The 16,225-nt window shown below is 44.7% G+C and overlaps 1 protein-coding gene across 5 annotated transcripts in view; it reads left to right on the top strand.

The window, feature by feature from the left end:
* MYO3B (myosin IIIB) overlaps window positions 1–16,225 on the top strand; it is a 577,608-nt gene that overhangs the window by 113,949 nt on the left and 447,434 nt on the right. For all 5 annotated transcript variants that reach the window (XM_066280402.1, XM_066280405.1, XM_066280403.1 and 2 more), the window contains one exon: window positions 243–388. In XM_066280402.1, coding sequence (XP_066136499.1) covers window positions 243–388 — 146 coding nt within the window. The remainder of the gene's footprint in view (window positions 1–242; window positions 389–16,225) is intronic.

The raw sequence follows: 16,225 nt of genomic DNA, 5'->3' as shown, positions 1-16,225 counted from the left end.
CCTAGAGGGTTTCAGTGCACGTTTATTGAACTGAACTGATACATTTTAAAAAGTTAATAAACATATTAGATGATAAATCAGTCACATACAGATAAGGCCTAGGAAACACATATCTTATTATTACTGAAATTCAGTATCAGCATAGCCGAGAGAACTGAGAAGGGGCTGAGATTGGCCATGGGCCTTTTAGGACATCGGAGGTGGCTGGTGTTTGATGTGTTATGTCCTGCTTTTGTCTATAGGTTATCGCTTGTGAGCAGCAGTATGACTCTTCCTATGATGCCCGCTGTGATGTTTGGTCTCTGGGGATTACAGCTATTGAACTGGGGGATGGAGACCCTCCCCTCTTTGACATGCATCCTGTGAAAACGCTATTTAAAATTCCAAGGTAGGACACAAGATGGCGGTCTTGGCTCATAAATTCTTTGTAGTAAAAGCAGTTGTTAGTGGGGATAATAGTTTGTAAACAATTTCTCTCCAAATCTGTGAAAGCCCGATTTTAAAATGTACAGTATTTCTTTTGGGGGGTGGGGGAGAAAGGGAGAGAGAGCGGTCCTTAAAGATAATATATGCCAAGGAATAATGAGACTTTGTTGTAACAGTTGCATATTTTCAGTATGTACTCCAATTTCTGAGATGTTCATTTTTGGTGCTGTGCGTAGGAAGACTACAAATGCAATTTTGGATTAAGTAATCCCTCTAAATACTGAGTTTTGTTTTTAATTACACATGCTTTTTGTTTGAATTTTTTTGAGTATTTAGGATAATTTGGGGATGAAGAATGTGTATCATATTTTCGTATTTACTCAGACCAGCACTAAAAAATATTTTTGAAAATGTTACATCAGTCATACGACTGTCTCTCCATCCCTTAATTCTTGTCTCAATGGCAAATTGTGCTGAAAGAGGTCTATTTGAAGTGTTTAAATGCCAGTGTATTTTCTACCGTGTGTATTCATTAGGGGTTGTACCAGAGGTTTGGTTGTTTGTCTTCCATCAGAACCCTGCTGGCATTCAGCTATGTAATAGTTGGAGAAGCTATCTGAGCTTCTGGGGCTCCATCCCAGCCAGGCTGCAGGTTGAGAGATTTGTACCTTTCACATTTCTCTTTCAAAGGAAGGCTCTGGGCCGGCTGGGAGCTTGACAATACAAGTGTTAACCTTCCCTTATCTGCACAATCACACAGCGATTACAAGCCTTCAAATATTTCTCCTGATTGCAATTTGCATTTCTGATTAGCTCTATTTATATGCAGATGAGGCTCTGTGGTGTTCATCATCGTAATGTTATGTTTTATACCTAATCCAGATGTGAACAACCATCCACCCTTATTCCAAAAATGATTCCCACACAAGACAGGGTTGGTCCTTTTGCCTTTTCTGATGTACAAAAAACAGGTTATGATGATTAGAAGAGCAGAAAAGCTCCTGGCTTTTAAAATTAATAGTTTCCTGGGAGAAAATAAAGTCTGGTGAACGATGTAAAATGCAGAACCACAAAACAGTATTGTATACAGTAGTAAGTCAGAAAATGAGATTGGGGTCTGGGATGATTTGTGTGTGTGCTTTGACTCTTTTTACAGACGGTTTACTCTTCAGCGTTTATTTAATACAGCTTCATAGTTTCCCAAATATCAGAATTAAGGTGTGGCTTCTAATTAGCAAGATATATGTACTTGAAGTTTAAGAGGTCATCTACTTGGGTATATTTTTTCTTTTCGCTTTTAGTATGTGTTTGTATAAGATAAACTGGTCAAAAATAAATAAATGTGAGGCATCCTAGAAGAGGGTGTGTGTGTGTGTGTGTGTGTGTGTGTGTGTGTGTAAATAGACCGCTCATCTCCATTGAATGACTCCTCTTAGCTTCTGATCTCTAATAGTCTCTGTACTCTCACTCCTATTACTTCTTCTATTTAGGGAGAGGCCTTCAGATCTGAAACACAAGTAACCAAGTCCTCCAGTGTCTGCCTCAGAATAGGATGAACCCCAGGAACAGGACAATTGCTAGGAAAGGATCTTAGGGGCAACAAGGATCCTATCCTGACATAGGTTAAAGTTTTCTTTCTCTTCTACTGTAACCTCTACTGTGGCCTTCTACTATTTCTTGATTCCTGTGCAGGTAATGAAGCAGACTGAACTGGGGAATGTCAGTAATTGGTCAGCAGACCCTCAGTGTGATTATGTGTGCTCAACACTTGCCGTTGTCATAACCTTAACAGCTAGCTACCTTGATATTCCTGGGTAGGAAGGTCGGAGGGTTTTGTTGTTGTTTGTTTGTTTTCTTTTCTTTTTGGTGAGAGGAGGGGAGATAGTAAGGCAGACTACTGCATGTTCCCAACTGGGATTCACCTGGCAACCTGGTCTGGAACTGATGCTTGAGTACCGAGCTATTTTTAGCACCTAAGGTCGACATGCTGTTCTCAGTGCCCGGGGACATGCTTGAACCAATCAAGTCACTGGCTGAGGGAGGGGAAGAGGGACAGAGTAGAGAGGGAGGAGGGGAGAAGCAGATGGTCACTTCTCCTATGTGCCCTGACCAGGAATCAAATTCAGGATGTTCATACATCAGGCTAATGTTCTATCCACTGAGCCACCGGCCAGGGCCAGGTTTTTTGTTTGTTTGTTTGTTTTTTATAAAGCATTTTTGCACATACTGCCCAGCTTTTTATACTCACCAAGTTATTCATTTAAAAATAACCCTGTTGATTAGAAATCACACAGTTCTCTTTTGAAAGGTTGTAGATTGTCCTGTGTGTGTCTGTGTGTACAAACTTAATTTTTTTGTTGTTTGTTTGTTTTTTGTATTTTTCTGAAGCTGGAAACGGAGAGAGACAGTTAGACTCCCGCATGCGCCCGACCGGGATCCACCCGGCACGCCAACCAGGGGCGACGCTCTGCCCACCAGGGGGCGATGCTCTGCCCCTCCGGGGTGTCGCTCTGCCGAGACCAGAGCCACTCTAGCACCTGGGGCAGAGGCCAAGGAGCCATCTCCAGCGCCCGGGCCATCTTTGCTCCAATGGAGCCTTGGCTGCGGGAGGGGAAGAGAGAGACAGGGAGGAAGGAGGGGGGTGGGTGGAAGCAAATGGGCGCTTCTCCTATGTGCCCTGGCTGGGAATCGAACCCGGGTCCCCCACACGCCAGGCCGACGCTCTACCGCTGAGCCAACTGGCCAGGGCCTGTACAAACTTAATTTTGAGTGCTAATATTGTATCCTTTCCTCAAAAAACCCTTTGATGGAGAATGGAGAAATTAAATATTTACATATTTTAAAGAGACACTCAAATTATTTACCTGTGTGTTTCATGAAGATCTCAGTCTCTCTCTGTCTCTCTCATTCTCTCTCAGTATTTTCTTTCTGAATAGAGAAAAGCAAATGACAATCACAAAAATCCTTTGAATCTATTTGGCTTCAGAATTGTTTCTTCCTCTTTGGTTCTGAGTGTTTTCAGTGTTCCGTAATTCTCTTCAAATAAACAATGACATCCACTTAAGAGTTCCCTGGGATCCAGAACACTGAGCGTGGCTTCCTCCTATGGCTCTCCTCACTCGCCTTTTCTCTACAGCCCTTTCCTTACTGGAAATAAATGGAATAAATTACCAAGAACAGGAAGAAAAGAGAACCTTTACTGAGTCAGATAGGAAGTGACTTTCACCAGATACAAAAGACCTATGAATTAATGAAGTGCTGGTTACAGATGAGGTGAGAGCCTCAGATGTCAACAAAGCAAGTAATTACACAGGCTCCCCGGGCACTGTCAGAAAATATGAAGCGAGACCTGCCCGGATGTCCTTGAATTGTCTGCTGATGGGTCTCCTTGCTCTTTCCCTCTCTGCCTCCACCTACCTTCTCTTTTCTTTTGACCTTCACGTGAAAATATGACACATAGAATGATTGTGACCTGTCTTTGAAATACTGCGTGACTTGCAATCTTTCCTGCATTGCAAACACACAGAAATTGTCTTCTGATTGTCAGGGTCTCCACTATTTACTGATCCTGTCAGCATGTGTCATCTTGTCTAATGCCTTTGCTCTAAAAAAGTCACCCCTCTCTGACAGTCACTGCTCTGTCTGCTGATGTTTCTCTCCAGGACTTAGAGGACAGGAAAAGAATGAAAACAGTTTTTCTGGGTACTTGTGGGTTTGACTACATTGCTCTCACAACTCTCTCTTGAGGACTCCTTTAAAATTCCAAAGTCTTGGAAGGATATATTATTAACTTAAAGAGGAGATATGTTCCATAGATGTAATTGTAAGAGCCTATAGAATTAGGAGAAATATGGTTATGTTGGACTCTTGGCAACCAGGTGTCTTTTCTTAATTTGTTGGAGTCTTTGTTTAATGACCTACTTGACCTCCGCAGGTGGGGATCCTGAAGGCAGTGGAGACCTGTTTGGATGTGTTTATTGGGTGAGGACTGATAGCTGTTTCCCGCCCATTCATTTGGGGCCAGATAGTGGCTAACAATATCCAGTGCCTTCTTGCACATGGAGTGCTTCCACTTCATTCCCGAGGGAAAATGCAGTGTTTTCAAGATTCCCAGAAGAAATGTCCTTGAATGGAAGTGGTTGGGACAGAATGACTTGAACGTTCTGGTCCCTGAAGCCCATGATTTTCCCTTCCTAAAGACAAGTTGCCCTGCAGTATGTGATTCAAGAAAAGGAGGATGCATAATTATTACCAGTTCACATTTGGGCTTGTTTTCCTCCCAAATTTAGGTTGTTCCAAATTGTACTCAATGTATTAGAGCCCTAGGGCTGCCTCAACAAAATACTGCAAATTTGATGACTTAAAACAATGGAATGTATTCTTCCGGTTCCAGAGGCACAAAGTCCAAAGTCAGGGTGCTGGCAGAGCTGTGCACCCTCTGAAGGCTCTAGAGGAGAATCCTTCCTTGCTCCTTCCAGGTTCTGGGGCCTCTGGTGTCCTTTGGTTTGTCACAGCGTAACTCCAATCCCTGCCTACATTGCCATGTGTCTTTCCTCCCTGTCTCTCTGTGTCTTCTTTTCTGTTGTGTCCAAAAAAGGCACTTGTCATTGGATTTAGGGCCTGTCCTAATCCAGGATCTCGAGATCCTTGTCTTAATTACATCTTCAAAAGACCCTTATTCAAAGTGGGGCCTCATTCTCAGGTTGCAAGTAGACCTATCTTTTAGGGGCCATAGTTCAACTCACCACACCAACCACCTTGAACGTTTACCAGATTCTCTGAGAAACTAATTTGGGTACAAAATGTAGGACAGTTAGCTAAATGATGATGTTAAAGTAGCAATAGCTTAGATTGATCAAGTGCTTACTATCTGACAGAGACATTCAGTGCCCATAGTGACCTTGTGAGGTAGGTACTATCACCACTCTTTTTTCTAGAGGAGAAAACTGGAAGCCCAGGGAAGAGCCCCTCAACATGCACCTGTAGAGAAAGAAATGATATGACTCTGAGAAGTTTGACTTCAAAGACCACATGTTTTGCAACTAGATTGAAAAATTAAAGCCCTTCCTTAACTTATATGTATTTATTGATGAATTACAAATTAAGCACCAAGGGGACTGGAGTATATAGAAATGAATAGGATACCCCACCCTTTATGAAGCTTGCAATCCAGCATCCTTCTCCCTGCTCCCAATTTTAAATTCACACTGTCAACCCGAGAGTTAGGATTTTATTAGCATCAATAATTGTGTCTGTCAAGGAGCTGAAGAGGAGAAATCAAGAGAATCATCACAGGTGAGCACAGGCCCTCATCTGCTCATGGATTTATGACTCTCACACCAGAAACCCCTCTCATTCCAAACTCTCCTTAAGCAACCACCTTTTAGGTCCTAATTTAGAACACTTACGACAAGAGTTTGAACTAAAAAACTAAAGAACATGTGTATATAAAAGCAGAGAAGCATTTCACATGATCATTACTGGTACCCAGAAGGGTTTGTCCCACCCTGTGCTCCTTGCAAGCCCTGCCCCTGCCCACCTGGGCTATTTCAGGTGAAGCCAGCATCTCTTCCCACTTCACTACCCCTTTTCTTTGAAAAAAGCTCGCTTTGGCTCTGTGGTAAATGGAAATCCGTTTCTGGCATCCTGAGTTGGAATGCTTTTTCTCACAGAAACTATATTAAATGGTTATTTAGGAGGAGGCTGTAAAACACCTGAAGTTCCCACTTTGGGTTCGTTATTAGACTCTTGTGGCCATTCAGAGTTTTATGGTTGAGTCTGAGGACTCAGTCTACCTCTAGAACTTAAGGTTCATGGGAAAAATGCTTCCCAAGCTCTAAATGCCTTTTTTTTTTTCTTTTCAAAGTGCTTTGAAACACAATCTGCAGGGAATTTGGGTGTGCTGTGCCCCCTTCCCTAGGACATCACTCTAAGTCAGGCTTGGGTTGAGTGCTTGAGTGACAAGGTGAATAAGGTAGGGCATTCTTCCTCCAAGGAATACATAGATTTATGGCCTCTTCCTCCATTCAATAGCCCAGGTGTATGGGGAAGAAGCTGGATAGCAAAAGGGAGGTACAAGGAGGAGAAATATAAAAGAATACTGTCGGTCTACTGGGGGCTCAGAAAGGGTAAAGCGTCACTTGAAACATTATGAGTCTATTTGAAAGGTTTCTTCAGGGACTCAACACCTATAATTGGCTCTTGTTCTGAAACAGAATCCTTGGGTTGGGACTAAGGGGGAGGGGGGATGCATTCGGGGCAACCCTAGAATCTATGTAAACACAATTAATTAAATTTTAAAAAAGAATCCTTGGGTTGCATTTTTGTCTAATTTCTTCTGACTGTCTATCATTTTTTCAAGGTAAAGATTCCTTTTATTCTGACTCTTCTTATTCACACACCAAATTGTTCCAAGACGGGAAGCCTGCCCCTCAGCTGGGAGAGGATGCAGAGGCAGCAGGGAGTCCTGAGTCACCAGTAATTGTCTTACTGTTATAGAATTGTCACAGCACATTTTCCCTTAGGGCTGTGAAATATAAGGAAAAGAAATTAAAAGGAAACTATTGTTGTGAAAGGGTAATAATGAATGAGGGGGCTGGTTGTTTGATGGCACAGTGAGGCTGGACTGGCCCTGGGGGATTCTGGTTCTCTTCACCAACTCAGGTCACTTAGCTACTGGCCTTTTGACCAATGAACCCTCACAATCCCAGCTTCACTCTTAAAGCAAGATGAGCTAGAAGCATTAGCATCACTTAGCATATATTGAGTGCCTAACAGCAAAAAATGTTTTGAAGTTGGATAGCAACTTCAAAATAGAACAGTAGTCTTTTATGACTCTTTTTCCTTTTTGGGGTGATTTCTAGTGGATTTTAATGGACTGTGGTCCTCAGGATGGTCCTTATTCCTCTCCCTGGGGCATCCTCTCTATTTCCTCGGGAACACAGTAGCTGGAGGAGTTGGCAGAAATGCCCCAGAAGGCTTCCACTCTGTGGAACATGTTTCCAAACTCTTTTTAAATTTGAGTTGAGCAGCTGGGATTGTTAGTTCCTGGGGAGGGGCAACTTGCTGCCCCCCCTATCCTGGCAGGCAGGGAGAGTTTAGCTTTTCAAGGTTTTACCTGGGGATCAGGTGGCAAAGCAGGAGCATGCCTTGAGGAATTTCCAGTTCCCATCTGTGTTGAGTCCGAAGCCCATCCTGAGAGAAGGGAAAGGCCAGAGGGGAGCACAGCACTAGCAGTGCTTTCCCCTTCATCACCTGGATTTCATTGTTTGGCACCACTTATTTTGGCTGATTCTAACTTAGTTCCTCAATGATGGAGAGATGGGAAAAGAGGGTAGACAAGGAAACAGAGCTCAAAATAGTACTAAAGGGTTTGAGGCACCCTAGTTTCCTCTTGACTGCAGAGGAAACTAGAGAATCAAGGTGAGGAATAGTGATAAACTGCCTTCATGGGTTGGCATAGTGGTAGGGCAGGGGCAACACGAGGAGGAGGAGAGATAAGGTGGTTGTCTGGAGGAAGGCTCTTCGCAGCTGGAGCTGTCCGTCCCTGGAGCATCAGACGAGGTCAGTAGCATCAAGAAGAAAATGTACTGTAGGGATCTAATGCTAGCGTCTGTATCAGTTATCTACTGGCATGCAACACACCACTCTGAACATAGTTGCTTAAAACAAATGATCATTTATTATTTCTTCTGAATCGGTGGATTCTTGGGTTGGTTCTATGGATCTTGACTGGGCTTACTCATGTATCTGTGGTCAGCTGGGGATGTGGCTGGGGGCTGGCTGGTTTAGGATGGCCTTGACGAGGATGACTTGGCTCTGCTCCATGTGGTTTCTAATCCTCCAGCAGGCTGGCCAGGGCTAGTCTTACACTGGTGACAGGGTCCCAAGCATAGATACAGGAAGAGGTATAAAATTGGACTATTGTAGAGCAGACTGACTATACAAATGTACAAACCACTCACACCTTCAAGCCGTGTGAACTTGACCAACTTACTTAACACCTCTGCGTCTCAGTTTTCTCCTCTGTAAAATGAAATTATGAATAGTATCAGCCTCATAGCATTGTTATGACAGTTAATGTAAAGTGCCTAGAACAGTATGTGGTGAGCATTTGACTTTTTTTGGTGCTACCAAAGAACAAATTACAAGGGGGCATATTTATATGGTAAGGGCTTTACTTTCCCTTGTGGATCAAGATGTGAAAACTCCCACTCATTCAGAATAGACATGAGATCAATCATTTGAAAGTTTATCTAGTTGATTGATTGATGATTGCATGGGGAATTAAGAAAGAATAAAGACTGATTTTTCAATAACTCTGTACTACTTTCACTGCACCTGCGTGAAGGACTTCATAAATATCCACGGTTACAATTTCTTTGTGAACAGACAGACTCTAAGAGGTGACAACACTCCTCCCCCTGCTCCCATACACAGCCATGAATGTAGTGACAGGAACTGCCCATTGGAAAGCCAAGCTGGCCTTAGTCCCAACTCCCACCATGTCTGCAAGGGGGGTGACACTGTCATCCTCCAGGAGAACTGAGGCTGCAGTGCTTCCCTTTCCTATCGATTTCACCTGGGTGGGAGCTTTGTGGTTGGTGGGTGAGTTGTGTGATGGGGGCATGGCTGCTCTTCTCCTCAGGGTCCCTTCAGCCCCCTTGGTAGGTACAACCTTCCCTTGGTTCTGGAAATCTCTTGTCCCTAGGTAAAGGTATCACAGGAGATCTAGACAGAGGGCGCTGACTCAAGATTGGATCCCATTTTGCTCCCATTTTCTCCACCAAGGAGAATGACTGTTTTTTCCAGTCCAGCTTGGAGAGACTAAAAACATTGGTAAAGGGAGACAGAAACCCAAGCCAGGCAAGGGGATTGTAAGGAGAGCATGTAGTTACCTGTTCCAGGTGAGTTCGGGTTTCTGAGCCGGGAGGAGTGATGCCCCAGGTACTGACAGAATAGACAGGTGAGACTACTGACCCACTGTCAGGCATCCCGGAGGGGTCCTGGGAGATCCTGGAGAGCAGGAGCAGTGTTAGAGTGGGAAGAGGAGAAAGTGCTTCAGTTTTTCCAAAAAGGGGAGAGAGCAGAATCTTCAACCTACCATCTGTTGAGCTGAACTTTCATTATGGTAATTATTATACTATGATTCTTTTTCCCCCCTTTCTTGAATAGTATATGAATTCTTAGAAGAAAAAGTTGTGATCAGTAGTAATTAACATGGGTTCACTAAAAATAAGTCATGTCAGTCTAATATCTTTATTTGGGATTATTGTAAGACTGGCAGAAATGGCGGAAATGGGGACTGTGTTAGACTTAATGTATTTGGAATTTTGCCCTTACGTGATATTTTTATGGCAAAGGTGGAGAAACACAGACTGGAGAATGGTGGTAGTGAGGGGTCATGACCCAGGAAGGACTGTACTAAGGAGCGCTGGATAGTGGCATCAATGTCAGCATGGGTGGCGGGGGGCGGGGGGGAGGTCCTGGAGGCCTTGGACAAGGCTCCACTGACCATCTTGCCTGCTGAATGTTTAAAATGTGTTATGAATTGGAGGACATTTGTAGTCTGTCAGTCACAATCTTGGAAGGGGTAGCTGTTATATGAGACGACAGACTTGGGATCCCAAAAGATCTCTATTGGCAAGAACAGCATGGGCCAGGGGAGGGGATCTCTAAAAAGCAAATAGTCTCAGAAACCGCGGTGAGCTGCACAGGCTGAGAGCCATAGCTTAGTAACCCACAAGGGAAAAATGAATGTAGTTAACATGAGGTTTGATAGAACAAATCCCACCCTTTCTCCCCCATTGTCTCTGTTCCAGTTTTTGGAATGATGTCTTCATTCTGGGAACCATACTCAAACTGCCACAAGAAAGTCGTATCCCAGCAGAACTCTTAATAGGCCCAAAGCTGGCATTTCAAACTGGGGTGCAGGTGCTGATTCTAGTCCTATTCTGTCACCGGTTCATCATTTCACTCTCGGAGGGGCAGAATTGGCACTATCCTTCCTTCAGCAGAATGCTCTGCACTCGACAACAGGGCCTGTGGAAAGGGTTTCCTTCTATCCTCCCTCCATTCTGTAGAATCTACAGTGTAGAGATGCTATGAAAGCCATGTGAGTAGTCACCAATTGTGGGGAGGGGGCATCTCTGCAGCAGTGGGTCTCACCCAGCACAGGGTGCTTAGTCTAGCTGCAGGCTAAACTACGCTGGGAGCTTTACAGCCTATCAGCGTCTGACACCATTCCCGGAGACTCTGGAGTCCAGCTCAGCATGTATATAAATTTATAATTAATTTTACAAATATATATATTTGTAATGGCATACATATGGTTTTCTATTTTAAAGTTCCCCGGATGATTTAAAGTGCAACCAGGGTTGGGAAAACCCTGCCCTGAGACCACTATCAGACTGTTGTTTGTTTATTTATATTTCAAATCACCAAGTCTTCCCTGGACATTCTGGTTCCTGCCGTCCCCATCTGCCCCTGATGGTTGAGAACCGAGCAGTGAGAAGTGATGCTGTATTATGACAAATGTAAACACAGAGGAAAGGATTCCAGCGGAATAGTCAGTGGTGACCGGGTTTGAATGTGGTGCATCTCCTGCAGGAAGATGAAGTCCTAACCCCCTAGAACCTCAGAATGTGACCTTGTTTGGAAATAGGTTCATTGTCCTTATAATTAGCTAGGTTAAGATGAGGTCACACAGGAACAGAGTGGGTCCTCAAGCCAATGTGACTAGTGCCCCTATAAGAAGAGGTAGGTTTGGACAGATACACGTAGACTTGTGAAGACAGAGACACACAGGACAGATACACGCAGAGACATGTGAAGACAGAGACACACAGGACAGATACACGCAGAGACATGTGAAGACAGAGACACACAGGAAGATGGCCATCGGCCACAAGGTAAGGCTAGGCCACCAGAAGCTAGCAGAGGAGAGAAAGGAGAGAATTCAAAGGAAGCATGGCCCTCCTGTTTTGGACTTGCAGCCTTCATAACTGAGCAAATGAATTTCTATTGTTTTAAGCCACCTAGTTTGAAGTACATGTTATGAAGCCACAGGAAACTGATACAATGACTTTGTCTAGTTTTGAGCCTGTTAGTCACGGAGTGCTGCCAAGGGCATGATGAGGGATTGGGGCCTTGAGGGTAGGAAGGAGCCGCTCTGCTTCGCAGAGTCCTGCAGCTATGGAAGGGCTGGGTTGGCCAGCCTCCTACTTCATCAACTCCGAGGCAGTATTTCCATAGAAATCATGACCCCCTTATTTAATGTGCCTAGCAGGCCTCAGTCTACTTCTAGACAGGAAGTGGGAAGTACATGGGAGTTCCTCCTCTCCCATGCTCCACAATGCTGAGCCAGGAACTCGCTTCCCCATCCAGACCTGCCTGAACAGGGAAGAGCCTTCAACAGGGTTCATCCTGGAGAAGGGAGCTCTGCATTTCTTCTCCGAATTCTCCTCATGCTCAGGACTTCTGGAATGGAGTACACAGTGAAAGAAGTAGGCTCCTAACTTTTGATCTTTCCATTCAGAACAAAGGGGATGGCATGGTAGAAGTAAAACTTGAGGCATTGAGAAGTAGCTGTGGTGGCCCATCTGTGACAAGTGCTGTGAGGTGGGCGAAGATTTTCCAGAAGATCAACGTGTCTACGTGGGCAGGACAAAGCATTGTGGAGCATGATCCAAGAAGCAGCACTATCTGCTTCCTTTGTCCCCAAGGGTCTTCACAGCTGCACAGAGGGCACAGGGCATCCGGCATTATGGCTCAGCCTGGTCATGGGACGTGAGCACTGCCCTCCACGAGGCTTCATCCCAGTTTTATTCTCTAGCTCCACACCAAGCTTGTGGATGATTCAGGGAATGGTGAGGATTACCATGCGGGATGGGGTGGGGTGGTTGGGGGCTTAGGGCGGGGTCTCCTCCTGGACCTTGTGACCTTATTGCTTGCACTGCATCTGAACCCTTAGCTCCTGCTGACTTTGGCCTCACATTCTTTGTGTGAACCCTAGCTTTGCTCTCTGGAGTGCCAGCTCCCTCCTACCACTCTCTGTGCTGCCTGGCCTTGGGTTGGAAGCTCCTGCATGTATGCAGCATTACTTAACAGTCTTGGTAGATGTGGCCTCTCCTGGCTACCCTTACCCTGAGAGCATGCCTAGGTCTTATATAAGTATGCCTTTAATTTTTCCTTTTTTGGAGGAGTGAGGGGATCGGCTAAGGGGATGGGGTTTGAAGGGCTGAGAAGGGGTTTGAAACTAGTCCCCTCTAAGCCATCAGTCACAGGGATCCTGCCTGATTTGGAAATTTCTGGAAGCCATTCAGCTCACATGATAATACTGCTTTATATAAATATTTATGTGTTTCTAATGTCTTTAGACTCAGCCCTGTAATAGCAAGGTCTGAGCTGCACATCCTCTGTCATCATTTCCTATTGCTTCTTTAGCAAGTTATTATAAACTTAGTGACTTAAAAGAGCACAAACTTATTATCTTACAGTTTGGAAAGTTGGAGATCTGCAATGAGTCTCACTGGGCTAACATCAAGGAGTCATCAGGGCTGAGTTCCATCTGGAGCTCTAGGGAAATTCATTCTATTGCCTTTCCCAGCTCCAGAGGCTGCCTAATTCCCTGGCTCCTGACTGCTCCTCCATCTTCAAAGCCAGCAGTGGCTGGTCAAGTCTTCCTCACATTGTATCACTCTAACTCTTCTGCCCCCTTCCTCATTTAAGGACACTGTGGTTATATTGAGCCCACACAGATAATTCAAGGTCATCTTCCTATTTTGAGGTAAGGTGATCAGCAACATAATTCTTCCCTTGCCAAGTAATCTACCATATTCCCCCATGTATAAAACGCACCCATGTATAGGACGCACCTTAATTTTGGGGCCCGAAATTTGAAAAAAATGTATTACATAAAGTTATTGAACTCAAGTTTTATTCATCATAAAATTCATACAACTCCTCATCACTGTCAAAACTCCCATTCACTAGCTTGTCCTCATCTGTGTCTGATGACGAATCACTGTCTTCATATTTTGCCTCGTCCTCAGTTCCATCTATGGCATTTGAAATGCCACAACCACTGTATAAGACTCACCCAGTCTTTAGACTCCAAATTTTTCAAAAAAAAGGTGCATCTTATACATGGGGAAATATGGTAATATATTTACAGATTCTGGGGATTAAGATATGGACATTTTTGATGTCTATTATTTTGCCGACAAACTCCCCAAAATATCATCTGGGAATTCTTAGAAACTCTCAAGGATGGGCTCCATTTGTGCCTACAGCCATTTTGAGCTACCATTATTATGTGACCACTGTCCACTCATTTCTCTTCTACCTGGCTCTTCTTGGCCCACGTCTGTTGTCCACTCATCCACCATCAGAACACCCCTGCCTGTGGGGTTGCTGGATCTGGTTGGTCCCAAAGCATCCCATCTCAGAACACCAAGGAGGAGAAGGGAAGTAGCCCCTTTCCTGAGGTCTGAGCCATGTGCTGTCACTTGGGTCCCTGAGCAACTCCCAGATGGTGCCCAGAGCGTCACCATCATGGTCAGCTTCTTGCACTCCTCTCTTGATAGAGCAGCATCAAATCCTGCTAGAAAAACAGGTCCTTTTTTTTTTTTTTTTTTTTTTTTTTTTTTTTTTTTTTTTTTGTATTTTTGTATTTTTCTGAAGTGAGAAGCGGGGAGCCAGAGAGACAGACTCCTGCATGTGCCTGACCAGGATCCCCTCAGCAAGCCCACCAGGGGGTGATGCTCTGCCCATCTGGGGCATTGCTCCATTGCCATGGGAGCCATTCTAGTGCCTGAGGTGGAGGCCATGGAGCCATCTTCAGTGCCCAGGCCAACTTTGCTCCAATGGAGCCTTGGCTGTGGGAGAGGAAGAAAGAGAAAGAAAGAAAGGAGAGGGGAAAGGGTGGAGAAGCAGATGGGTGCTTCTCCTGTGTGCCCTGGCCGGGAATCAAACCTGGGACTTCCACACACCAGGCTGACGCTCTACCACTGAGCCAACCGGCCAGGGCCCCTTGTATTTTTATTCTCACTTTTTAAGTTCTTCCAAGGAGCCAAAGAGGAAACAAATCCATAGAACCCCTGCACCTCTTCCACACTTTTCCTTCCCCAAACATAACCCTTTTTGGCCTCATCAGTTACTTAACTAGATACTCTCATTCATATTAATATACACTTGGGGGAGAAGAGCAGAGGTACTGACTGTTCCACTGCTCTCCAAAGTGGGAGGAAACAAAACAGAATATCCAGGTGCAGAGAGAAAATACAAGAATTTCCATATCTAGAAATGATCATCTAAAGGACAAGTTATGCTTTCCTGTTACTAAGTATAAACATTGACATTGGTGCCTTTAGGCACTGCAGCAGTGGGAGGGGCCTGTCCGGTTTGACCTGCAGGTGATCACAGGGCTGAGGAGCCACACTTGTGAGTTCAGTTTTAGAGTCCTGGCGAGCACTGAAGTTCAAGGGTGCCTCCTTAAGTGGTTATGTGGCAGAGGCCACCCGGTTTCAGCTAAGTACAACTTCACACAGTGACAAGTGGCTTTAAAAGATTTCTGCAAAGAAACCTCAGAATCTGATCCTATTAAGACAAGCAGAGGTGAGCAGCAGAACCCTTGGCTGAGCTGGCGACATCCTTGCTAGGACAAGCTCTGCATCAGCCACGGGAGGTTAGAAACAACAAGCAAATTAGCTCTGCCAAGAAATTATTTTCTTAAAATTCAAAATTACCGTGAAGACTAACTGAACTTGGCTCTATAACCACTACTGTTCACAATGAACCTCTTCCTTGTATATATCATGCGTGAAGTTATTATTATGACACATCAAACCTCTACGAGCTAACTGCAAAATGTTTCAGGACAGTGGCTGGCAAACCGCAGCTCTTTGGCCCCTTGAGTGTGGCTCTTCCACAAAATACCACGTGCGGGCACTACCTCGATAAGGAATGTACCTACCTGTATAGTTTAATTTTAAAAAATTTGGCTCTCAAAAGAAATTTCAATTGTTGTACTGGTGATATTCGGCTCTGTTGACTAATGAGTTTGCCGACCACTGTTTTAGGATATGTTAAAAGTATTATTTATTTCATCTTATTCATTTTTAGTTTAGTAACACCTGTACATAGTTGATAAGAAATTGTTATTAGAGAGTGCCTTTAATCATTTCTCTTTTTTTTGGTTGTTTTTTTTTGTATTTTTCTGAAGCTGGAAATGGGGAGAGACAGTCAGACAGACTCCCGCATGCGCCCGACCGGGATCCACCCGGCACGCCCACCAGGGGCAACACTCTGTCCACCAGGGGGCGATGCTCTGCCCCTCCGGGGTGTCGCTCTGTTGCGACCTGAGCCACTCTAGCGCCTCGGGCAGAGGCCAAGGAGCCATCCCCAGTGCCCGGGCCATCTTTGCTGCAATGGAGCCTCGGCTGCGGGAGGGGAAGAGAGAGACAGAGAGGAAGGAGAGGGGGAGGGGTGGAGAAGCAGATGGGCGCCTCTCCTGTGTGCTCTGGCCAGGAATCGAACCCGGGACTTCTGCACGCCAGGCCGATGCTCTACCACTGAACCAACCGGCCAGGGCCTAAACATTTCTTACTGAAAAAAATTTCTTACTGACAAAGTGTACAACAACAAAAAATTGGGGACCCCTGGACTAAACCAGTAGCTTTGTGCCTAGTTCAGCCATTGTAAATAGTTCATTAATAACTATTTGTCTCCTCATAATTTACATTTACTGTTTTATACATAATTTTTTGAATCTTCACTATGACTCTGATCGGTCATTTTA

Source organism: Saccopteryx bilineata, chromosome 5, assembly GCF_036850765.1.
Source record: "Saccopteryx bilineata isolate mSacBil1 chromosome 5, mSacBil1_pri_phased_curated, whole genome shotgun sequence".
Lineage (NCBI taxonomy): Eukaryota > Metazoa > Chordata > Mammalia > Chiroptera > Emballonuridae > Saccopteryx > Saccopteryx bilineata.
Note: the sequence above shows the minus strand (reverse complement) of the source record. Positions and strands in the feature narration are given on the sequence as shown.